Below are 27549 nucleotides of genomic sequence, written 5' to 3'. Positions count from 1 at the left end.
TAACGAACAACTAACTCACTCCAACAACACACAAAACTAAGTGTAGAAGATAGCAAACTTACACCTGCATCATAAAGACCAATGGTACCTACACACGCGAACATCCAGTCTCCTTACTCCTAATTTTGATATAGCCGCAACACAGAAAAACAGTCCAGCACAACCACTTGTTTTGGAAGAGTTATGTCTTAATGAAGAGTTGATCAATGAAGCTGAAACTTCAGAACTTAAAAGTCCATAAATGGACGAACTAAACCCTCAAAGGGCTTCGGAAAAGAACAAAAAGAAGTTCAGTCAAAGACTGAGATGGGAAGCTATGTTAAAAAGGTTTTGTTTTTTGATGATTAAAAAATCTGATTCATCCTAGGGATGCTCCAGTGCGATGTGGTTAATAGTAGAAGTGATTTATTGGCTTTGAAGAGGGCGATAGGTCACAGCTTCACCATGCAACCAAAAATTTCTCCATTTTTAAATGTTCTAGAAAAACTAGAAACTTCTAGAAACAGCCGGAAAACTCTAGAAACGCATGGAATACTCTGGAAGAATCTAGAAGTTTCTAGTAGTGTTCCATGTTATACATAGTAGATAGTTCTAAAGTATATTTAGATATTTCTTTGGAGAGTACTAGATTTAGGAAGTGTAGATATTTTAGAAAGGTTCAAGAATTTGGGAATTATGTTAAGTTTTCTAGATAATTCTTGCAACCTCTTTCTAACTCTATAAATAGGGAAGTAATCCTCATTTGTAATTAAGCTTCCAAGTTATACACAAGTGTATGAAGAATTCTCATGAGAGAGAGAGAGAGAGTGTGTGTGTGTGTGTATGTGTGCGCCCAAGAGAGTTGGGGTAACTCCTAGAACATGTGAGAAAGGCCGACTTGAGCTAGATCGTGGCGATTAGCTTGAGTGCCGCATGGGCGCTAGATAACAAGGGGCTAGGTCCATGAAAGTTGGTATCAAAGTGAAGCTTCACTCCAAGGGGGCTTGATAAAGTACGGTTCGTGGTGAACCAAATTGAGTAAGTTCAAGTGTGGTTAGTGTGATTCCATGTCGTCAAAGGTCGACAGCGCACTACTAATGGCTGAACTAAAGGGGGGAGATGTAATCCTCAAAGGAAGGCACGGCAAATCTCATGATGGGAGGCAAGACACATCAAGCGAGCCAAGAAGGGATGGTACCTAGGAGGCTCGATTGGAGGTCATGGATGCATACCATGTGTTCCATTCCATGAAAGAACGAAGCACATCAAGAGAGACTGTCATTTTATTAGAGATGCAGCTGTTAAATGGTGCAATTTGATCACCTTATGTAAAGACAAAAAAATCAATTGGCATGTGTACACAAAATCACTTAGTGGTGGTCGTATGAATCTTATTATGTTTCAAGCTACAGTTGGCTGATATTTATTCTTCAACTTGAGGGGAAGAGTTGTGCTGTAACATGGGGGTATTACAGTCATTGACCAGCACCTACCTATTAATAATAATAGTGGGCCCAGGAAAGGCAAATATAATTTTCTGCACCCCCCAGGCTTAGACCCATAGCTCAGTTGGTCTGACACATTGCAAAACAACTTTGAGGTCGTGGGTTCAAGTCCAGCTTACCCATCCAAAATAAAAATAAAAAATTTCTGCACCCCTAATCTTTTATCTCCCAATCTCTTTTCTTCTCTCATACTTTCTTCTCTGAATGTTTCTTACAATAACATTATGAAAATAAAAAAGACCAGATTAGAGGCATATTTGAGTCTTAATGTCAACATCCATATAGCTGGTGTTAGTAGGCAAAGAGCGAGAGGGGCAACTACCAGAGTTCAGAGTAGGGCCAATAAGTATTCATTCCAAATTTCTGAACATTTCTATACTGGTTTTGAAAACTTTCAATTCTGGATCAGGATGTGATCAATCCTATAGTATATATACCTGCCCCTCCCTCCCTCGTTAATGCTGTTTTGGGATGTAAAACCTTTGCTTAACCAAGAGAATTGACTCTAGGGAATGTTTTGTTAAAACACTCCATTGGGTGTGTACCTACACAATTAATGTGCGTGGTTGCAGAAATAGCTGCTTGGTTGTGTTTTACGTTAGACAATTTCGAAGCCATTTTATTCAAGTATATGTCCAAAAATATTCTCAAAACAAAATAAGAATAAGTAACTAGAATTAAGGTAGTCGATCAGAAAGTTGAACTTGCCCATTGGTGGAACTGGTGGATCATCAAATAAATTGGTCGCTGGAATAGGAATATTTTCTAGACCTCCACTAATGTCCTTGCATACCAACCTTTGGCAACAGGAAAAAGGAAACAAGGCAATTAAGAAATTAGATTAAATTAATTCATTGCATCCAATTGAGAAGATATTGATTTGCTTGTCTATTCATTTCATACCCCGGTAATTCTGAAAAAGATTTAGATGCATGCGCTCGAATAAAATGAACCTATAATAAGAAGACAGCAAAAGAAAATGAGATATCACCACCATAATAAAGATAATTCATTACCTTAATAAATAAATGATTGCAAAAGACAACCAAAATCAACAAGGAGTGAAACAAGATTTCAGAGTAAGTTACAAAAATGGATGCAAATAAAAAATTAAAAAATAGGAAATAGGAAATCCATTAAAAGAAAAAGAAAATAAAATGGCACAAACAACTACCTACCAAAGGTAACCATACCAAAGCACAAATAATATAGGTCCATCAAAAAGTTAACATAACACAAGCATACAATAGAAATTTACAATTTAATATCCTCCGACTAGGGATTAGATTGTATGGTATAAAACTAGAAAACAATTTCACAATCCAAATGACAAGGATTTGATGATGATGGTATTAAATTAGGGAGAATTAATCGAAAGAGATTATTAGATTTAACACAGTTTTGGTCAATGACGCAATAAATATCCATTAACTCATCAATGAACATATTTAATTGGTCTTCATACAGATGATAAGATGAAGTTAAAGAGCCAAGGAATACTTAAAGAAAGAGAAATAAAAAAATAAGAACGAGCAAACATATAGTAGATTACAAAACTCATAAAGACACGTCTACACCTAAGTTTCTGGCATTTTATCTCTTCTCTTCATAACCAAAAAATCACAATTACACCAATTGACTCCAACCCAAGTTGCACAATCTATTGTATATCATAACCAAATAACAAAAGAAAAAAACAAGCATACTACCCCTACTAAACACAAATAAAATAATTATGATGTATTGATAAGCATAGCTATCAAATCCTCTTGATGGCCACACAACGAGTGTTTCAATCATCTCCACAACAAGACATTTGTCAGGAAGGAATAAACAAAGGATAAAATCAACTTCTGGTGTTCCTCAAATTGGAATCTAATTAGACACATAGAATCAAAAAAATCTAAGCATGTGGGAGGCAAATCCAATAATGATGCAACACCATGGCGCTCAACCATTTTGAAACCCTAATGCCGATTTTCAACTTGATGCCTCTATTTACTATCCGTGTACCATGTGTGAGCACAAGCAACATAATAAGGACGTGTTTTGCCATTTCATTAAATTAGGGACGTATAAAGTTCTATTTTCCAATGACAAGAAAATGTATCATTCTTTAATAGTTATATTAGAATGATGCATATTGTATACAAATCCAGTATTTGAATGTTATATGTGAGGAAAAAATATTTACAAGACTAATATTGTGGTTGTATTTAAATTAAAAAAAACATTCAACAAAATTAAAAAAGGAATACACTAGCAGAAGATCGAAACAAAGGATATTTTGTACCCCAAAAAAGATTTGGTCACCTCTCCAGTTTTGTTCATCCTACTTGTTTTGGTGGATTTGTGTAGTCTCCCTCTCTCTCTCTCTCTCACACACACACACACACATACATTCAACAGATTTTACCTCATTCTATCTTTATTTCATAGTTGCCAACACAACTTTTAAATCCTATCTTACAAGACTCATTTTCCATATTTTGGAGATTATGTAAGGAAAGAAACAACCGAATTTTTGGGGAAAGGAGCGCTCCTACAAAGAGGTCTTTATCAACACCCAAAAGCTTATTTACTAAGGTGTAAATCGTAAGATAACTTTAAGGGAGTTTTTCAGGGATTTTAATTTCAAGTGACGCCCTCTATGTAAAGAATATTATAAGACAATAAGTTGCATTTGTGTTGGTTATTTTTCAAGAAACTATGGACTTTTTTTTGTGGGGAAGTCTTACCCTTTCCAAAACATTATTATTTTATTAGTACCATCGGCCTTATTCCTTACAGTGCCACATGACTTTTAGGGTGTCTATTTCGAGAGATTTCTTTCTCGGTAGGACCTTCAATGTAAAGAGATATTATAAAACAATAAAATGCATTTTTTTTTTTTTAATTTAGATCTCCTTGCCACTGTTTTTTAAGAATTTGGTCCACCCACCCACCCACCCACACACACACAAAGTACAAGTTGAGGCTTACCCCTTGACAAAAATTATTGTTACTAACTGGCGAAGAAACAACAAAAAAATGTATGCAAAATGTCCAAAATACCATTCCAAGCCTAAAATTGCTCGAATACCATGAGATATTTAGATTTTAGAGGAAGAAAAGAAAATTATTAAAATGGATTTCTTTGAGGGAATTCTTCAATGATCGGACGATGTAGATTCACCCAATTTTAACTTCTTTTTTTCGTTTTACAAAAGTAATTACAATGGTATTTTATTAATTTAAGTCTTGAAAAAGCATTTGAAATTTTAAATAAAATTCCAAATTCTTTATTATCTCCCTGCCAATCAGCAACGATGATGACTTTAGGTCAACGGGGGTGAGCTTCATAGGCTTGCTAATGGATAATCGAAGTTCAGAATATGATTAGAATAGGTATTCGAAATTTTGGATAGAATCCGAAATTTAAATTTGGATATTATTGTAATATTAAAATATATTTTGGCTGAGGGTTTGGATGTTGATACAGTATAATTACGTTTATTATACATAATAAAGGTAAAGAAAGAATGTTCTGAAAAAAATTCTGATTTATTTTTTCTGTAATTATATCTTGACCTAGGGCTTGCACGTCACCTTCGTCTCAGGCATACAACATCTCTGATGACCTTCCACGTAACTCTCTCTCTCTCTCTCTCTCTCTCTCTCTCTCTCTCTCATCTGGAACCATAAAACCCTGGATTTTCTCATAGAAACCTGTCATATTCAGGTTCCTAATCCTTTTCCTTTGACATGTTCAACGTATAACATTTTCAACATCACCTTGACACATTGGAAGAAAATCACTAAAACCCTATTTTAACCTATTCAACCTCCTTCATTTTCACCGTCAACTCTCGTAAAAAAACACATCTCAGACCTTTTAACTTACTCAAGTTTCACTATTTTCAACCTCGATCGTGACCCTTGAACAAAAGTCCTTTTCAGCCCATTGGGAAAAAAAAATACTAATATCCATATTTTGAGTTTTGAAGGTTGAAGATGATTGATTCTGATTATAAAAAAAAAAAATCAGGTTGACGATGAGGGCATTTAGATGCGATAATGGTTCAAGAGAGATCTTGAAATTTTTGGGTAAGATTACATAAAGATTAATTTAGGGTATGTTTGATTGCACATGGAAATAAGGTGGAAAATCAATTTCCATGGAAAATGACATTTTTCATGTGTTTGATTGCATTTTACAATTGAAAGTCATTTTCCACCCACATTCAAAAGTCCACCAAAAGCTGGATTTCACTTTCCCACCCATATGGGTGGGAAAGTGAAATCTAGCTTTTAAAGGACTTTTAAATGTAGGTGGGAAACTGAAATTCATCTCTATTTTTCATCCCCAAATTAAATCCACAAAAAACTTATCTCTTCTTCTTCTCCACCACTACCACCATTGCCACCATCACACTCAACCCCACCATTGCCACCGTTGTCTCCGTCGACCACCTTCTTTTTCTCTCTCTCTTCTTTTCCTCTTCTTCCCTCAACTCCGCAACCACCGCCACCACATACTCCCCTCTTCTTCCTAATCTTCTTCTTCCTACCTCACCACCGTCTCCACCACCACAACCACATCCTCTCCTCTTCCTCCTCATCTGTTCTTCTTCCTCCTCTTCTTCTCTTTTTTTTCCCTCTTATTTTTCCAAAATAACATCAAACAATGGATTCATATTTTCCATCTTAGTAATTTTTCATTACCATTTTTCCATTGATTTTGATTTTTCATGCAATTAGTATTGAATCCAATTTTTCTATCAAGCAAATAAATTTTAAATTTGGGAGTTGTTTCAAAATAACCCTCAGATTTTGGATTCAAATTTAGATATAGAATTTTTTTTTTCAAACCCGGATGTGCCTATATTAGCATGTACACGGGCACAAAGGAGGTTGTTAATTTCACCAATCTCATAGGAGAATAAACCTAAAATTCCCCTTCTTATTACTTGACAAAAAAACATTCCCTTGTTTTACAATTAATAAATTTTACATCTATAAAAGTATGTGCATATACATAGATACAGAAAGGAACACTAACAACTAAATAAAGTAGCATACGAAGGACAACATTTGTCATGTTTTAGTAACCATTTTTTATAAATATTCCAAAGGGTGACACTACCATGTGCTAGGTTACATCCTGAAAAGTGAATGCATGGTAAAAAAGAACAAGAAAGCACCACATCATTGCAATACGACTGACAGCAAAAATATTTGACATCCTTGAAATTAATAAGTCTCAGAGAAACGTATGAAACCTGATTGGTGGTCAATGTGGGTTGTCCTTCAAGACGCCTCAGCTTAAATTTAAAAACTGTAAATCCAGAAGCACCTTTCTCAGCCCAATGATCAACAACCTGAGAATATGTGAATGCAAATAGCAATTTGTATCATAATTAATAAGAATTGCACATGGAACAAAGATTCATTGATAATAGAAGGTAAATCAAAGAAAAACTAATAGCATATAACAAAACATTTTCCGCCCAGAATCCCACTCAAAAGAAATGAAAGAATAATAAAAGGAGTTGTTGCAACGAGATTTCAAAAACATCAGAAGTATAATCTCATATGACATTACGAAACTATACAACCAAACACTCAAATTCTCTGGGATGTTTTAAGTTGAATAATCTAAAAAAAGAGCACAATAACAAACGCAAATGTTTCAAGTACCAGAGAACACTCAATTAGTGTATAACAAGCTTTTCAAGCACATAAATAAAACCACACATTAAAAGGAGTCAATATCAGTCTTTACACAAAAGAACTATTAAAAAAACTACAAATGTTGGAATATGGATGACTTTGATGAACCATTGGAAAAAGGAAGTTTTTTGGTGTAGTGATCACCTAAAGACTATACTGCATTACCACCCAAAAAGAAATCTGGGGAAGTGTACTAAGTTAAACAGTTCAACCTTGATATTGTTGGCAAAAAAAAAAAAAAAAAAACTTATTTCCCAAGTGAAGCCAATATAGTGGAATCAATGGCAAACACAAGTAACAACAATAATGCAAAAGCCATAAAGCAGGGTTCCCTTGGAGTTGTCACATATAGGTCTGTCAGGTAAATCTCATATATAGGTATTAAATCTTTCTCTCTCTCTCTCTCTCTCTCTCTCTCTCTCTCTCTCTCTCTCTCTCTCTCTCTCTCTTAATTAGCAAAGGAGTTTAAGATAAATCAAAGAAGGGTCTTTTCATCTCGCAACGGAAATAAGTTAGGGATCTCCTTCTGGAGACATAAATGATGGGTTGCAAGCCTTGTGATACTCCCATTAAGACAAAACAGGGCTTCGTGAGTCTCATGGGAGCCCTACAAAGGTGTGAAGAGATATCAGAGACTTGTGGCTCGGCTCATCTAACTCACACTACCCTGTCCAGATATTTCTTATGCAGTTAGTGTGATAAGCCATTTTATGCAGGCACTGAATGCAACTCATTTAGATGTTGCTTATAGAATCCTAAGATACTTAAAAGCAGATGTTGATTGGGCAGGTTTGTGTTAGATCGTCGTTCCACCACTGTGTATTGCGCATTTGTGAGAGGTAATCTTATTTTTTGGAGAAGTAAGAAACAGACAATGGTTGCAAGATCCCCTACAAAAGTTGAGTTTAGGTCTCTAGCTCATGGGGTGTGCGAGCTTCCATGGCTTCAAATCCTCTTAACCGAATTGAACCTTCAAACTCATGGGCCGATGAGTTTGTCTTGTGACAATAAGACAGCCATTAGTATTGATCATATCCCAGTTCAACATGATAGAACCAAACACATTGAGGTAGATAGAAACTTATGTTATTAATATATATATATATAGGTGGCGTTTAGAGGCCCTAAAGAGAACCAAACATTTTTTCAATATAAGGGTTAGAAATCATCCTCACAAAAAATCAGCCCGTTTTGAAACTTCTAACCCCATCAAAAGTGGTTTACAAAAAACGGATGGTCCACGATTCGAAATGAACTGATTTTTCATGAGGATGATCCCTTCACCATAGAGATCAACTTCACAAAAAATCAGCCAATTCTGAAACTTGCAACCCCTATTTTGAAAAATGTTTCACACAATGTTTGGCTCTCTTTAGGGCCTCCAAACGCTTCCCTATATATACATATACGAGTGAGAGAGAATAATAAAATCACTCTTTTCATCTCTTTCTTCCTTTCTCCACTAAAACCTTGACCCTAAAATACCTAAATCTATTGATAACAGCACACTTCAACACTTAAATCAGACTATTGAGTTAAGAGATTAATAGTAAATCCTGGGATATCAAGGATAGATGACAAAGTTAGTTATGGGGATACATGAACATAGCTTTCCTCGGAGACAAAGGAAAAAAGCCCCATTAGTATCCAAACCTTATCAGGACCAGAACATATACCATAACTAGAGGGCATAACAATCAATTGATCACACGCCCCAGAGATACAGAAAACGTTTCATCATCTATCATAGCCCAGTCACACCATAACTGGAGGACATACCAATCAAAACGAATGTGGGGATGACGATCCTGACTATGCCTTGGAAATAAGGATAAATAACATTCTTGAAGCTAGGAATGGGCCTAGAAAAAAAATTCTGGACTGCTTGGTATTTTAGGAGTATTTTAGCATTCCTAAGTTTGGGTGTTCTCAAGGATTATTTCCGTAGGTGTATTTAGGGTTGCCTATGGGAGCGGACTCTAAAAATAAATAAGTGTGGGAGCCTATAGTGGAGAATGTAGGAAAGAGAATGAATTCATGGAAAGCTAGGTATCTTTCAAAAGGGGGTAAATTAACTTTAATAAAAAGTACTTTATACACAATACCGGTATACAAATTATCCTTAATTCTTACTTTCTAAGAGTGTGGAGGTTCGATTGGAGAGGTTGATTTGGGATTTTTTGTGGAATGACTTGGATGGAAAAAAGAAAGTTTTACTTGGTGAGATGGAAGACGATATGTTCGTCGAAAAAGAAGGGGGGTTTAGGGATATAAGGTTCGAAAATAACAAATGTGGCATTACTAGGTAAATGGCTTTAGAGATTTGAAGAGGAAAGGTTGAGCTTGTGGAGGAAGGTTATTATAGGAAAAAAAAGGAGAAATTGCATGTGTGGGATAGTAAGGAAGTGAAACCTCCTTCAGGGTGTAGTTTATGGAGGGGTATTATGAGTGTGTATCCAAAATTCAAAGAATTGGTGGCCTTTAGATGGGGAAATAGAGAGAAAATTCGTTTATGGGATGATAGTTGTTGTGGAAACTCACCTGTCTAGACTCAATTGCCAATGCTTTATACGTTGTCTTTAAAAAAGGAAAAAAGCGATTGCCAAATATCTAAGCAATTCTACTAACGAACGTCTTTGGGATTTGAGTTTTAGAAAGAATTTTAATGATTGGCAAATTCAAGAGTTATCATAGTTGATCGGAGCATGATAAAAGGGTTTGGAATTGTACGAAGGATAGAACGTTTTCGGTACGTACATTTCGCAAGTCAATTTCACACCAAGGAGTTCATTTCTTCAGGTCCCATTTGAGGTCACAAATGGTTGGCGTCTTCAAGTAAAATTATATCTTTTTTATAATCTTATGATTAGGGGATTTGAGGATCCAAATGTTTGTTTCATGTGTTTAAAAAATAAGGAATCGATTTTCATATTGTTATTGTTTAGAAGAGAAAGAGAGATTTAGAGGAGAAATCTTGAGAGAGAGTCAATAGAAAAACATATTATTTGAGCTTCCTCTCTTATATTTATATAAGAGAATTTGGACTACATTAAGTGGGACATGTGGAACTAAAAAAGACCACTTTGCCCCCAAACATCCTATACATACCAATACCATTCCCCTTCAAGTTGGAAAGTCCACTTGGAACAAAAAATTAAAGGAAATAAACTAAAGAAACTACAAAAAAAAATAAACTACTAAATAAAAGAAACTAAAGAAAAAAAAAATAACAGTCCCCCTCAAGCTGAAGCATAAATATCAAGTAAATCTAGCTTGGAACAAATAAGACTGAGGAGACTACTGTTAAATGCCTTAGTGAACATATCTACCAACTGATCTTCAGACTTCACGAACGGTGTACTAATTTCCCCACATAAAATCTTGTCTCTGATAAAGTGACAATTTGTCTGAATATGCTTTGTTCGCTCATGAAACACTGGATTGGAAGCAATATGAATTGCAACTTGATTAGCACAACATAATCGAATAGGATATCTTCACACCCAATTCTCCGAGAAAATTCTTAACCCATGTCAGTTCACATGTCATAGAGTCATTCCTCCCAAGAAAATGCAATACCCAGATTCTGAACCTACCCAATCAAGATCACAATACCCCTCTAAATCCGAATGATCTTTGGACTTATACCACAAACTATATCCTGGAAATCGTTTAAAAAATCAAAAAATCCAAACAACAACTACCCAGTGTAGAACCCTTGGTATTTCCATGAACTGACTCACTAAACTTACTGCAAAAGAAATATATGGACGAGTGATAATCAAATGATTGAGTTTACCAACTAGTCTTCTCTATTTTCCTGGATCATCAAACAACTTTCGACTGTTTACTATCAACTTTGAATTAGGGTCCATCAGAGAGTCCATACGTTTACTTCCCAACATACCTGTCTCATCAAGCAAATCAAGAACATACTAATACCTTTCTTGGATCTCGCAACTTCTATCCCTAAGAAATAAGACAACTTACCAAGATCTTTTGTCTGAAATTGTATTTGAAGAAAGGCTTTCAACTCCTCTATTCCATTAGTGCCATTACCTGTGATGACTATATCAACGTAAACTACCATAATGAAAGTCCTTGAAAAACTGAAGCAAACAAACACAAAGTGATCTGACTGACATTGTTTCAACCCAAATTGAACTACTACCTCACTGAATCTCCCAAACCAAACTCGAGAAGACACTTTTAGGCTATAAATGGCATTTTTCAACTTACACACCATGTCAGACTCCCCCTGAAAAATAAAACTAGGAGGTTGCTTCATGCGCATGTCCTCCTCCAAATCACCATTCAAAAATGCATTATTAACATCTAATTGAGATAAGAGCCATTGAAAGTGGGCAGCAAGGGAGATGGCAAACGAACAGAAGTCATTTTTGCCACAGGAGAAAAAGTTTCTGAGTAGTCCACACCAAAAATCTAAGTATAGCCTATGGCCACAAGGCTGGCCTTCAACTGCTTAACAAACCCATCAAGCAAATACTTCACCACATACACCCAATGACAACCAACAGTGCGCATACCAGCAGGTAAGGTCACAAACTCCCAAGTACTATCGTGATGAAGAGCATCCATCTCAACCTCCAAAGCCTGTCTCCAACCTGAATTAGACAAAACATCATGTGCACTACTAGGAATAAACATTAAAGAAAGAGCATAAACGAAACCATGATACGAAGCACACAAATGACATAAAGAAACAAACTTAGAAATGGGGTGCTTAGTACAATGATAGTGCCTTTCCTTTGTGCAATAGAAAGATCAAAATCAGAAGTACTAGATACTTGATCTACAGACTGTGGAGACAATGGTAAGATGCCTACATCTGGAGGAGGATGGGGATCTGAAATTGTCAGTTGCTTTCTGCAAATATAAATGAGTGGAAATGGAACAGTGGGAGATAAATAAGCCACAGGAAGAGGAAGAGCAAACAAAACATCATCATACGGTACTAGATCAGTAAAATATGATACAGAATTGAAAAATGTAACATCTGCATTGACATAAACACAACAGGCTGACGGATCATAACGATAACTTTTCTGGGTACGAGAGTAACCTAGAAACACACTTAACCGAACGTAGATCAAAGTTATCAAAACCAGGAGACGACTGATGAACAAACGAAACACAACCAAAGGTCCGTGGATGTAAGAAAAATAAAGGACTCAAAAGAAATATAACAGAATGAGGAAACTGACCATCAAGAACAGATATAGGCATACAATTAAACAAATAACATGTTGTAATAATCGCATCCCCCCAGTAAGGTTTGGTAACTTGCATTTGAAACATCGGAGAATGTGCAACTTAAAAAAGGTATTGATTTTTACGTTCAGTAACACTATTTTGTTGAGGAATACGTGTACAAGAAGTTTAATGAATAATACAGAAAGATGAAAGATAGTCATTCAAAGATCCAGAATTATATTCTTTAACATTATCACTATGAAACAACTTGATTTACACCAAACTGAGTTTGAATTTCAATATGAAACAATTTAACAATAGAAATAACTCAAAAACCCTAGAAGTGGTACCATCAGCAAGAGTGACAAACTAAGATGCAGAAGAAAAATGTTGAAAGGATGAAAACACACCTGACGACCCAATCATGTGATCTGATGCCCTGAGTCAATGACTCAAGGGAATGAAGATGAAGCAAAACAAAAAAAAATACCTAAGTGAGCAAAAGTCACAGTGTTGGAGGACAAGAAACCAGGCTGAGGAGAATAAAATAACTTGGAATACTCATTACAAGAGATAGTATCCATATCTACATGGGAAGATACCTGATGAGGAGAATCAACAAAATCGTCACCATTAATGTCACTAGAAATAACCTGGTTGGCCCAATTTGTGGGCTGACCATGTAAATCCCAACAAAAATCCATTGAGTGACCATCAAGTGCACAATGGGTACACTTCCTAGGTGCCCCACGACCCTCACTAGAATCACGACTCCCTCCACAGCCTCCACCACGATTACCAAGATACCCACGACCACCACCACGGCCAATACTACAACCATGATAATAATCTGTACTTCCAAAACAATCAATGTTGATCAGTTAAATTCAGCCACCAATGATGTAACATCAGAACCACCAACAAAAACTCTCTGAAGGCGAGTAAAAACTTTAATAAGTGAAAGCAACTCTTTGCTAGTTAAAATCTGAGATTTAACAGAATTATACTCAGATTTCAAACCGGAAAGAAAACGAACAACATCCATCTCTTCCCACTGTCGACGTAATACAGCCAAATCAATAATAAGGGGTTGATATATACTGAGCTCATTCCGTATATTTTGAAAGTGAGTAATATACTGGTAAACTTTGGTCACCTTGCTAAACAAAAAAGAATTCTTCAGCCAATTGATAAATCCGAGAAATATTATTCGTTCCAGAATACATCTTGCCAACCTGAATCCAAATCTACTTGGCAGAAGATAGGAACATTAAGTTGACACCAATTGTGGAATCCATACAATCCACAACCACGTCATAATCTGAGCATTTTCTTGAACCCACTCAGAGTAGTGAAAATTGTCAGTCTTAGGAGGATCATTGTTCAGATACTTCAACTTTCCCTTGGCAGTAAAGAACACCTCAATAGATTTCGATCAAGGAATAAAATTATCTCTATTTAATTTGATCAAGGTCATCTAAATATTATAGAACTCAGGAAGAGATAGAACATTGGACTTCATCTCCATCAGAAATCACTCTACAGTAAATAGATCGCCCCAAATAAACTAGATCTGAAATACCAATCAGATCTGTTTTTTTATATATAGTAGATCTAATTCACAAACAAGATCATAATAACAAGATCTAATCGAATATGGTCTATGTAATTACAGATCAAATCACAAATAACTAAAGTCCCCCTTTTTTTTCGGAAAGTAGATTTGAATCTCCTAGGAAAAAACACACCACCAAACCACAACTTGCACCACCAAACTACAAAACACCAACTTCAAACATATTCATATACTGTGAGTATTCACCAACTAGAAGATTAAAACCCTATGTTGTAATCAGAAGCCTAAGATTTTAATACCAAGTAGATCGAAGAAGATGAAAATGAAATAGGACGAGAAGAGTAAGTTCTCAAACTTCAAGATCTAAACCTTGCTCTGATACAATGTTATTGTTTAGAAGAGAAAGAGAGATTTAGAGAAACCCTTAGAAAGACTCAATAGAAAAACATATTCTATGAACCTCCTCTCTTATATTTATATAAGAGAATTAGGACTACACTAAATGGGACGTGTGGAACTGGAAACGACCAATTTTCCCCCACACGTCCTATACATACCAATAACACATGTTGCGTCATTGTCCCATGGTGACGGGGTTTTAAGATATTATCATGGAAGTGCTTGGACTCATGTTTTTTTGGAGCAAAAAGGAGGTGAATTTTAAAAAGGGGTTCTTTGATGATTTCATATTCAGGTGGGATGCTATGTGTGATAACTAGTGCTATGTTTTTCATTTTTTTTTTGTTAGTTACTAATATTTCTAATTGTATGCTTTTGATGTAACTTGGCCAGTAACCTCAACTAAACCTTTTAATACAATTGACCTACTTATCAAAAAAAAAAATCACAAAGGATTCGAGAATGAAATAAGAATGGCATTTTTTCGATTAAGTCATTTTTCGACCTTCTAAAGGAAAGACCCAAATCTACTATCTCAACCTCTAATATCTAGTCCCCTAAGGTCCCTTCTAAAGACTTTATCATTATTTGCGTCACTGCTTTAAATAAATTCCTTACAATTGATCACCTCAAATCGAAAGGACCGACTTTCGGGTGTGTTTGGATGCGGAAGTTAATCGAAGTTGGAGTTGGTTGGAGTTAATATCGGTGGAGTTAGTTATAACTCTTCAAATAAACTCTAATGTTTGGTTTATCTAAGAATTCAAACTAGGAGTGGTAAAAAAGACTTCAACCCATGTATTTTGCTAATATCGACCATGACTCAACCGAGTCAATTTGGTTTAATGTATTTTTGTACAACTAACTAACTTTAATTATTAAATATTTATTATATTAAATAAATGTGATTTTGTGATTAAAAATTTTCTTATCACTTTATTTCATTATAAATTATAATTATTTAAATATAAAATTCATTTAATAAGTAATGAAAATGAGATAAACGATAAATATACAAAATGACTGAGGGAGTCAATTCGATTTTTGGGATGAAACGGTATGTTAAGATTTACAGTAAGTTTAACCTTAAAAACTTAGTAAGATTTTCAATCTTTCTAAAAGTTGTTGAGATCACCTCATAGCATCCAAAAACATGATTTGATGCCACATGCATGTAAAGGACGAAATTCTATAAATTTTGAAGAAAACAAACTTATAAAAAGTTATTTTCCACCGTTAAATTTTAATTTTAAATTTAGGAGTTCAGTAGCCATCCTTTTTCAAAGCAATATATCATTCAGATCAAGGCGGATATAGGAATGGATCCGTATCTCATCCGGAAGCGACTCGTCTTAAGCGACATCAACCCATATTTTCTTCAGATCTACTCCAAGGGTCCAAACCCGCTAAATTCGGATCACTCGAATTTCAAATAAAATCCAACCCATTTTATTACCTATTCCAATCGCCTTATTTTTATAAAAAATTATTATTATTTAAATAGGAATCTAGATCAAAAATAATGTAAAGTAAGTTGAATGATTATATTAGTGCTCTCAATGGGTCGGGCTTCAGCCCCAATCTAGTCTAGCCCGCTATGGACCGAGTTTGGGTTTAGTTATTAAGTCCATTTAACTATCGGGCTTGGCCAATCTAAGCTCGTTCAATAATAGGGTCAGGTTTGGGTTTTGAATGTGGGCCCGATGGGTGGCCCGATTTGGACCACAACATAATAGTCTTATTATAAATTAATAATGATCCTATTACCTTTGTAGTATCTTTGAAAAGGGGTTTTGCCTAGCCCATAAATGGCCCGAATGTTGGTTGAAGTATACCGGGATTAAAGTCAGGTTTTATTTATTAGGCCCGACCCCATATTTAGGTGTAGGGTTAGTACTTTATTTTTTAGCCTAAAAAAGTTCGGCCCATTTAAAGTCTGGTCCTTTGACAACCCTAATTTATATACTAGATGACTCAAGTAAGTCAACTTGATTTTTGGGATTAAAGATTTTTGCCAAGAGTTGTAAATCCCACCCCGCATAGGTGGAAGATGAGGACCTTGGAGTTATAACTCCATGGAATTGATGAACCAAACAACCAATTAGAATTTTAAGGTGGGAGTTTTAACTCCAACTCCCATTTCCAAACACGCCCTTTGTGAAATCTACATGATGAATAAATCCTTCCCCTCAAAAAGTCATCCTTTTTTTACACATCTAGATGTAGGACCAAAGTAACCCTACAGGATATCCTAAAGACATGCATGAGTGATAAGAGAAGTGTTTCTATTAATTGTATGAAAGACATGTGGATCCACATACACATGTCTATACATGTTATGGGTAGTGGTGTCTCTCACTTTTATATGTGTCTCTCACCTACACATGTCTTTCATTCAATTAATAGAACTCTAACAAGAAGAATGAAACTGCAATCATGCAAAACATAAACAAATCTATAGAAGATAATGAAATAATCACATCAAAAAGTTCATATAATGATTTGGTCTACCCATCTTACAAACATAAAATTAAAAAGGGTGTGAACAATTTCATACAAAAGGGCACTAAATTTGAAAGACAGCAGCAATCAATATGAGAATAAAATTGTTCAACAAGCTTCAATATTTTTTGACTTGAGGATTTGTTCAAGTTTCCAAAATTCACTTTTTAAACTTTTAACAATTTTCTGGATGATTGATTTGTGGAACAGAGATTTTTGCATGAAAGAGTGGTAAATATTACAGCAACAAATGACGAAGGTGACATTTGCATAATTTTTTTGGAACAAAAGAATCTGGGCCTCTTACAGCACCTGAAAACTCCTCTGGGAACATCCAGTCCCCCCCTTATATACACCTATATGAATTCAATTCCTCTAAAAACACAATAAATATAATAAAAGAACAAGTTGTAGGTACCCACTTTATACAAGCCATCATAAGTGTAAACCCTCCCGCAATAACTACTTGAGGATCCATGACCACGAATCACTCTCACAGGTACAGATTGCTCTGAGCTATGCTGCAATCAGACAAGAAGAATTACTAAAAGCAACAGAAAATGATTAAAGGTGTAGTCGTATACAAGCAATGTTCATTTAATATCAACGCCAATAATAAAATTTACTCATTCATGATCAATATTCTATGCAAAAGTGAGTATTTTGTTGCACAGTGCCATATAGATCACATAAATATGGGCAAAAAATGTGTTTATAACCAACACATTCATGACCAGTGAAGTCCCATTTATAGGAGAAGCTAGTTCAGAGATCCTGGTGCACAAAATGTCATCCTCACAATCTCAACTCTAGAAGAGAATCTAAGAATCTATAGAATCTGTTTGACATGTTGGATGAGTAACATACAAGTATCTACTTACTGGTTAACCAGCTTCCACATAAAACAAAAGGAAACAAAATAAAATGAAGGAAAATAGAATGAAAATATTTGAAAATCTTCGATGGAGACCGACGACAACACTACTAAGAAGTGTTTAGGTCAAGTATAGAGCTATAAAAGAGTGAGCAAAGGCCAAAATAAAGTGGGTTGAGGTAGCAATCAAGATATGAAGACACACATCATCAAAAAGATTTTATCAGTGACATTGGATTCAAGTTGACAACTCCAAGTAGCTGGGTTAAACTGTAAATGATGATGACGAGTGTTTCTTGAACTTACATCAATATATCATGAATTGATAATTCACTATAGATCATCACTATCAGCTTGCTTATATGCAACCCCATCGATCTAGATCCTTCTATTGATGGAAATCATAAAAGCAATAACTTTCATGAGTGAACAAACAAGTACAACAAAGAATCGACCTTATATTTACCTTCATATATCTATATAAAAAGGCAGGATCGTCGCCCCACACCCTCGGGTCTCAATCTTTACTCCCCTACAACGAATGGTCGGAATTTCATCTCATTATGCATCTATAGGACAACTTTCAACTTATTGCCATTCTTTATCACCCTTCCCAAGAATACCCCCACCAAATTTATTGCCTTCCCTCTTCAACCCTCATTTCCAAGGAAACACCTTCAACTTTTTATATTGTCATTCCTCATCCTCCCCATTTTCCAATAATAAGCTTCAACTTATTGTCTTTCCACTTCTCCCAATTTTTCCAATATACCTCCAACCTTAATGCCTTTCCTCTTCTCCCCCATTTTCAAATAATACCCTCCAACTTTATTATTTTTCCTCTTCTACCCCCTTAACTTCAAAGAGGAAATCCATGCCGATAAACACAGGCAAACTTCCGTGTATGTGTATATGTGTGTGTGAATATGTTAAGATTTGTAGCCATAAGAATTTAACACATGTCTCCACATGGACATTGGGCCCAAGAGAGGATTTGATGCCTATTTTTAGTTGGTATCTAGGGCTTAAAATGGGTCGGGTTCAATATAGATATGCGTATGTCTATATCCATATCTAATTTGTGTATCCGAATCCGACTCGGATCGTAATAGCTAAAACCACATCCGAACAATTTTACTTTCAATAAATCCATATCAAGATCCGATCGGTGGACCGAATTCATTGCTTCGAGTCGGTCAAGATGGATAATGTCAAACCATTCAAAATTATAGTAAATAAAATTACAAAAATGTGGCCAAATGATGACTTGAACTCGAAACGTCTCCATTTTGAATAGAGCCCTGGATCGTTACACCCAACTGTTGTTGGTTGATATTAGATAACTTGAAATATATAACAATAAAACTTGCAAAGTAATATATCATTTGGATCTCGACGGTTATTTGTATCAAGTTACGACTCAGGTCAAGGCACATCAACCCATATCCGAACCGTATATAAATTTGGATATTCTTGAAGGAACCAAATCCGCTAAATTCAGATTCAAATCACTCTGATTTCGAATAAAATCTGTCCCATTTTAAGCCTTATTAGTATCTATGATAACCCCAAACTACACTCGTATAAATAAGTTGGCACACTTTCGAATATTTTATTTAGTTATCAAGAATTTTCTTGAATCACATGTCGAGACCCATCTATCAAGGCGATTGAAGAAAGAGTTTGTAATTTAGTTATGTCATTTTAATTTAGTGGTTACATAGTAATTAGTTTCAAAATAAATGATTATCTAATCATAATTTTGCTTTTAAAAAATTCTTCAAGATATGTTCAAAATAAAACTAAAAATAAAAGATAAGATCTGATCAGATATTGCCAATGGATAGTAATAGATAAATTAAGCTAGATAGACTATTAGATCACCGAGGCACTACCTCGAGATTCTCATAACTACTTGAAAGATCGACCCTTAATTGGAGCATCATCGATGAGATCGAACCACACCATTGCGTGGATCTAATCGAATGTATGAGAATTGACTATTAGATCGTCAAAATTTGACTCAAAATGAGGTGGGAATAACAATCCAAAATTTCGCCCATTGGGGTTAACTTTGTATGTTACTACATGTAGCATACAATAAAAAAAATTGTCCTTAATCACCTCAACCTAATTGCTCACATCAGTAACATCATTTTTGCACATTATTGCATATGGTCTTGCATGTAGGACTTAGTTGCCAGGTGTATACCTCACCTACAAAGCATCCAATTACACTCACCTGAAATTTGACCCTCCAATTGCTATCCACCTCATCATAGTTGCCACTTCAGATTTTCACTCAAAGACACCATGTCACTATCTAAGAGACAAGTGTCTAATTAACTCTAATGCACTACCCTTAGTAGACCTTAAATTGACTATAATTACTTTTAAACTCAAACTAACCCCTACCACCCATTAACTAGGGAGAAGGTTTAGTCGATCCTTATTAACCAACCTAACCCTAGGTAATTTACCCTCACCTATAGTTAAAATTAAGCTCAATCCAAGTCATCCTACACAAATATTTCTGACAACTTGACCACTATATTTAGTCCATGTGACTTTATGTTGCCAACTCAACACATATTTCACCTCAGTAAATAAAATCCAAGTTCTTACACTCCCATCCATTCTCCTTCATCACATGCATCTCTAGAAACCTCTCATCACCTAAATTACCTCCCCAAATCTCCTTAGCCCAACTCCATTGGATATGTATTCAACTAAAACTACTCCCCAACTCCACTAAAAAATGCTCAAAGGTTCTTGAAGAAAAATTCATCAACCTTTTTAAGAAAAGGCTACTCTTTATACCCACTAAATTGGAATCTTGAAAAGAAATCCCCTTCAATGGTCATCAAGGTGAGTAGTTCCACACAACTACATACTCTTTTCTTGGTTCAACCTTCTCTTAATTAATCCTTAGTCTTATAATTTCTACACAACATTGTTCATTAGGTTCTCCTAACACTAAGAAATTCTAACTTCAACTCATTATATTAATCTCCCCTGAAACACATTTGAAGACATCCACTCAAGCCTTAGGTAAGTTTAAAGAAAGATATAGTCAAACATACTCTACTATAAATCATAGTCATTTATATTTAATAGAGTTTGGTATATATTTCAGCCCAAAAAGAACTCAAGGTAGCGAAATCGGAGCACAGAACAGAGGCCGAAGAATGGGGCTTTTGCTAGTTATGTTTCTAATTCAAGAAGATATGTACCTTCTCATCCTAGATAGGCCACCCGGCATATTTTCTAATACTTGCATTGCTGATTTTTAAAACTAATTCACTTTCAAAATCTACTTCATTCAATTTCTTTAATATAGGATGGAATGATAGGCGTCCCATAATTCATTTACCATACTTTTGAATAATTTTCCTGGCTTAATTATGCATGATCTAATTGATATAGATCATGAGTGAAGAATGTTTTAGTCTTAATCTATATACTTTGAATTATGGACTGTTTTTACTATGTTATTAGGCACTAGGATCATAACCAGTCTACGAAAGAACATCGATATAAAACAAACTAAACACTTTTGATAATTGCCAAGAAATATTTCTGTTTTTATAACAAAGAAATATCTCATTTTTACCATGAAATGTTGATGCTTTACCTTATGAAAATACATCTTTTTTACCATTACATATGTATGTTTTATAACCTAGAAATCTCTCAAAATTTTCAATTTAACATCATACAAATGCCTCATTTTTATCAAAAAAGTTTCTGTTTTGCAACACTGTTTTATTACATAGAACCATCTCATCTCATCCATGATAAGTTTTTTGTTTTATAACTAAAAAGCCACTTATATTTACTATGAGATATTATGATTAGTAACAAATATATACAATTTTCTTATGAAATAATTCTGTCTTACAAAAAAAGAAACCTCTTCTATTTTCAAAGTTATTTATGATATAAATAATGCATTTACTAAGTATGTATGGATGACTTTTGTGATGGATATCCGGTGGTGTAGTTTAGGAGTGATATGGTAGGTGATCAATCTTGGATATGGACAATACCGTGTCTATGGTTATAGATAGGTTATTCAATGTCTACTTCGAGATGAAACACAATTTTGGAATTCATGAAAGATTTTTGGGTATCTATGGAACGAGTTGTAATGTTTACGTGTTTTTCGTTTTCTTTTAATTGAGCAACCTTAAACCAATTACTATACCAAATACCAATAATTTAACTTTTATTATTTTCGTATAATTGGTGAGTCGGAAAGGGCCATTAAACTACCTTCCTGGTAATCCCTTTGCTCTTCCGAAAACGAGGAATTACCCAAGACGTTGGGGGGTTTAACGAGCTCCTTAGTGGTATGGGTGCCTTGGAGACAGTCACTTCCAATGAAATCTGAGAAGTATCAGTTATATCTTTTTTCGATAAACCTTGATTTTGGTTGTAAAGAGATTGACATTAAGAGCTAGAGAGATTTGAGATTGCATGCACCCCAAATAGGCATTAGACGCGAGGTTCACACCTGGCTTAGACATGAATCCATCCTAAACTATAGTCGTCGAAGGGTTGACTACCATTAGGTTTAGTTGGGTCGTTGACCCTATTGTAAAACGGCAACCTGGGCTGAGAAAAATAGCATATTGCAAACTACCCCATGTTATCCATGGGAGTAAACGATTACCACTCCAAACAGGAAAATCAGAACAAGTGACGACATTCGGCCCGCGTTAGAAAACCAACGATGTTAGGATCCCTCATCGATGAATTAATGGGACCCCGATAACGTTCTACGCCGATCCAAGGTAGAAATTTGCACGACTGGAAAGGTCGATTTTGATCGAGACATCAGTTGCAACATTGGACACCAATATAGATACACCTCACCTCATGTATTATTATGTATGTTGCATGCACATTTATCATGTCATTATATAACTATATGTGAACTATAATCAATTGGTTAACATTACAATGCTTTAGATATGCAGCTATCATGAGATACTTGTTTTCTTTAATTAGTAGATTGCACATGGTAAATAGTCGCATTTGAGCATAATTACATATTTCTTGATTTATGCATCATTGTCTTATAAAGAAAATTCATGTCACCCACAGTATTTAAAAGAAACAAAACTTAGAAACTAGGTTGTTTTCTCACCCCTTGGTGACTAGCTTAGGGTTAGTCGTTACGTATTCGACGACTTCGTTGCTCATACCCTTTTCTTTTCCACTTTTCCAGGTTTCCCTATCAAGAACACCTTCTTGGTAGAGGAATACGTTGAGGAGAAGCTATAGTGGGATCTAAAGCCATATACAAGCCAGACACAGATATAGAGGTTGTGCCTTGAGGAGCCATATGTCTGTCGTTGTTACAATCTATTTTTCCTGACTATAGGTCTTTTGTTAGCTGTTGAGATGTATTTTGGCTTTGTATATTATCCTCCGCGACGTGTACTTGGTTTCTTATTTCTGTTATACTCTACTTATGACCATTTTGTTATTGGTATATGATATGTTATGACACTGAACATCTATATAAGTTAGTATAACCTACGTCTTAGATAAAATTCTTGTGTTATGACTTGTTAGCTTGTAGAATAGTAAATTATTTTTATTGCAAAGTAATTGAAATTTACATGGGTAGAAAGGCCTTTGATTTACCTCGACTCTCAATCCATACTTTGGGAATCACAGAAGGCCTCCGGTGTGGGATCTAGACCGATAGGCTTTAACTTGTTGAGTGTATGTTTTCCTCCACTCTTGGGTGTATCATATCCAAGTTAAACTCTGTAACACTCTTATATTTAAAGTTCTCCCCTTCTCCAACAGATTGGTCTTTTGGAGTAGTTGGTTGGTTAACATGGTATCAGAGCATTAAGTTTGTATAGGTCGCGGGTTCAATTCTTTCCACCCTTATGGGGAGGGAGAGCGTTGAGTGTATGTTTTCCACCACTCTTGGGTGTGTCCTAGCCAAGTTAAGCCCTGTGACCCTCTTATATTCATAGTTCTCCCCTTCTCCGATAGATCGATCTTTTGGAGTAGTTGGTTGGTTAATATAGCTGTTGGCGCATCTCTCTCCCACATATTCATGAGGTTTATGCTCAAGTTTTTAGTTTTGGGGCAGGGTTGAGCATCCTCCAGCCATGTTGCTAAGTCGACGTATGGTCAGTTTCGGGGCTTGACAATATCCCATTGTCTAAAATCATGGCCTTGCTATCAAAAAGGTCCTCAACCAGGGATGAAACTGAGACTACCCTATAACATTGAAACATGAAATGAAAGTGTTCACATTATCTTCTTGCACTCAGCACATAAAGAAATTTTCGTGATGAAACGTTTTTATTTAAAAGATGGTCCACAATGAGAATTTTATCCATACCAAACACCGAAGTTAAACATGTTTTAAGTAAATAAAACAAGACCATGTGATTTGTTTACTCCTTAATGCCTTCTCAGAATAATCACCAGCTGGAACCTCCTTATTCAACAAATGGCTTGATCAATCCATTTTAATACACTCACTATCCTACGTCAGAGTCTACTCAGAGATCTAATTACCTGGTAGCAATTGTTTGGAGATTAAAATTCCATTCAAATGTCATTTTTTTTTCCACATAATGGTTTGCTAGATGAATCCCAATTGTAAAAAACTTTGTCAACTGTAGGAGAATTACTACAGCACCATCATAACAATTAGTGAATCCATTAATCATCTTCACCACCCCTCTCCCCCTCTCCACATTCTTTCTGACCAGAAGTGTCTAGGGATTCTTTCTCATGAATTTGATATAAACTAGATTATTCCAAGGTTATTTTTAGGCCTGTCTGCAGGTGGTAACAACGTTTTTTTTTTCTTCCACAATGGAAATATTTACAGGTTTCTTCCCTTTTGAATGTATGGGTCCACTAAAAGAAGAGAAATTGGACAACCTTCGAACAAAAAGGGAAGGATATTCCAAGGATCATTTGGGACTTTACGGAAGCTGTTAGCTAGTTCCTTTCCTAGATAGGTCCTCTAAACCTCATGATTCAGTTGTTTCCCGATCTTCACATTTTTCTACAAACCTAATACTAGCAAAAATAATGAGCAAGGTTTACAGTAACGAAAATAAAAGGGGTGTGGTGGCGGTAATTTCTATTCATCATACATTAAGTATAGAGACCATTTATATCATTGAGAACACTTATTCTTTTTACAATTCATGAAAACTTGTGTGTCAATCCTAAGTTCTACTATTGAATATTCTATTCTGAAAAACTAAAGGGTCCCGCATTATATAAGGAAAGTACATACATGATGTGATAGACTGGGACTAAAAATCATTATAGCTTCATTAGTGAAACACTGGTCATGAATCTTAGACATTCGCAGCTTTTTATTTTCTTTTTTAAAAAAAAAATTTCTGATAAGTATAACATATTTCCAGTAAGAAAAGGAGCGAAAGGGAGGTCAAGATGACCAACCAAAATACAAGAAAAGACGAAAGTTACAGCCCTGAAATACTACAAACCCCATCCCACCGAACTAGAAAATCCTCAAAAAAATAAAAACTCCTTTAAATTCTTTTTTGAATTAATTCCAATAAACAAAGATTCAGCTACATGATTAACCAGACAAAATAAACAATGTGATAGTTTTGAGTATACCATGATCAAAGGAACATGTAACATGAACATCTTATGACAACGGTGCATTGAAACCAAATAAAAACAATTACTGAACTTCTAAAGCACGCACCTTGAGAGCCAAATTACCACGAAGCATCTCTTGGTCACTCACTTGACGTTTATCACCAAGTAAATTATTTCCACCTTGACCAGTATACACAACATCGTCTGACTCATCATGATCATCTTCATACATGCCTGATAACACAACTGACACCGCAATAGGGAAATAATAACCCTTGTACTCCTCCTGAAAATATAAAGAATAATAAAGGTTTTACTACCTTTTAGTAATCTCTACTTAGAATTAATATCTTCTAGAAGCCAGAAATAGTAACAGTATCACAACTATGTAAGATCAAAAGAATAGTCTAGTTGAGCTGCAAAATATAATTGACAGGTAGCCCAAGGATCAGATAATATATTCGTGAATTCTTACAGATACAAAAAGTACTAGGGATATTGTTTTAAGACTCGAACTCAAGTCCAAAATCATCTGACAGCAAGAAAGAGTGAACTTGGAGAATCCTGTACATGAAGCAATGCAATACAAGAGCAAGAGAACATCTGACGGTCAGACCAGAGTCCAAGTAAAGGATGAGATAGTCCAAAGTTCCAAATAGAGGCCGTGTTAAAGAAAGAAAAAAAACAAGTCAAATGCTTGAGTCAAGACTGATTGGGCAGACTCAAAATAAGTCGGATGAGTTCTTTGACCCAGCTCATGCTGCATGCAAGGCAAATCGGAGATACTTTTATTTCAAAAAAAAATTCCAAACTCTACATTTTCATGTCATAAATACATATTTTTTAAGGTACAATAGTGTGTCCACACCCACTTTGGAAGTTGGACTAATCCCAGCGGTTACGTCCAGTCACCACAAACGAGAATATCTGGATAAGTCATGGATGAGGAGACTCAATCTCACAATACAGGGGAGCAAACCCAGGCTGTTGAACCATTGCTCCACTACTAGGGTGGTATAACCAATACAAATATTTCTCCCCCACATCAGTTAGGTATGGACCACTTCAGATCTTAATATTGGAAAATGACCAGGGTTGCCCAATTCATTGGTAATGTACCAAACCAAGAGCCGGTTCGAACCAAACCAGTTCACAGTATACTTCGCTCTCGGTTAGTCAAATGCTGCGAATTAAACAAAAACTGCATTTTGCCTTTTTCTACACCTCCCTCCACATGTTGATAATATTTGGAATATCCCCCTAAAATTTCAAATTGATACCATGTCCTTTTGACATTGGTCTTTATTAATAGACTTGTGAAAAATGACTAAATACCCTCATCCCCAACATATAAACAAAAAAAGTTTGATTTTTTTCTTCCCAAAATCTGTCCTCTTAGTTTCTTTTTTACCCTATTCATCACTAAAATTTTCAAATGCCCTCATCTCTGTCTATCCCTACAAACCGGCTTCATTCTTGAGTGAAGAACTGCAAACCCGAACTCGAACTGAGCAAACCCACAAATCAGGTAACATAGGAAACAACAAAGCAGCTTCCAGGTCAAATAAATTAAACTTTCCCTTTCCACCTTGGGCACAAACGCAATAGAACCCGCATGCTAAGCCACATTAAAAAACCGAGCAAATATGATCTTCGACATTATCCAAATATAATGGATTTTGACACCAACAAACATTTTTTAAATAACTCACCTAAGGGCCTTTCATAACAAATGTTTATCAAGTACATGTCTTAAACAAATTTATAAATAAATAACAATAAAAATAAAAACTAGCCATCATAAATTGGTATAAAAACCTCCAAAATTCAAGTAGTAGATTCACAATAGACCTATTACATTAAGTCCTCTGAGACCAACAAATCATGTTTCTTGCGAAAGCACATTTTTATGTCCTCTTCCAAAACCTTCCAACGGAAATGATTTCTCCAACCCAGAAAACAAATGAAGAAAAAGATAAATGAAGAAGAATAAAAATAAAAAATAAAAACCAAGTAAATAGTCAAATCTAGAGATACATTACCATCTTCTTATAGATTGATCCCATGTAATCAATTCCATTCAACCAGTGACTATGAAAACCTACAACAACCATTTCAGCCCGCGAATAGAACCGGTGACCAACATCAACACCTGCGATCAC

General features: G+C 35.3%; 1 protein-coding gene across 2 annotated transcripts in view; it reads right to left on the bottom strand.

Moving 5' to 3' along the window:
- SUVH4 (histone-lysine N-methyltransferase, H3 lysine-9 specific SUVH4-like protein) overlaps positions 1-27549 on the bottom strand; it is a 69492-nt gene that overhangs the window by 14421 nt on the left and 27522 nt on the right. For both annotated transcript variants that reach the window (XM_086447504.1, XM_086447505.1), the window contains 6 exons: positions 27430-27539; positions 25494-25673; positions 17310-17408; positions 6746-6844; positions 2388-2437; positions 2193-2281 (listed from right to left, as the gene is read on the bottom strand). In XM_086447504.1, coding sequence (XP_086303630.1) covers positions 2193-2281; positions 2388-2437; positions 6746-6844; positions 17310-17408; positions 25494-25673; positions 27430-27539 — 627 coding nt within the window. The remainder of the gene's footprint in view (positions 1-2192; positions 2282-2387; positions 2438-6745; positions 6845-17309; positions 17409-25493; positions 25674-27429; positions 27540-27549) is intronic.

The sequence above is a fragment of the Akebia trifoliata genome, chromosome 7 (assembly GCF_017979445.1).
Source record: "Akebia trifoliata isolate Shusen 1 chromosome 7, ASM1797944v1, whole genome shotgun sequence".
In the NCBI taxonomy this organism is placed as follows: domain Eukaryota; kingdom Viridiplantae; phylum Streptophyta; class Magnoliopsida; order Ranunculales; family Lardizabalaceae; genus Akebia; species Akebia trifoliata.
Note: the sequence above shows the minus strand (reverse complement) of the source record. Positions and strands in the feature narration are given on the sequence as shown.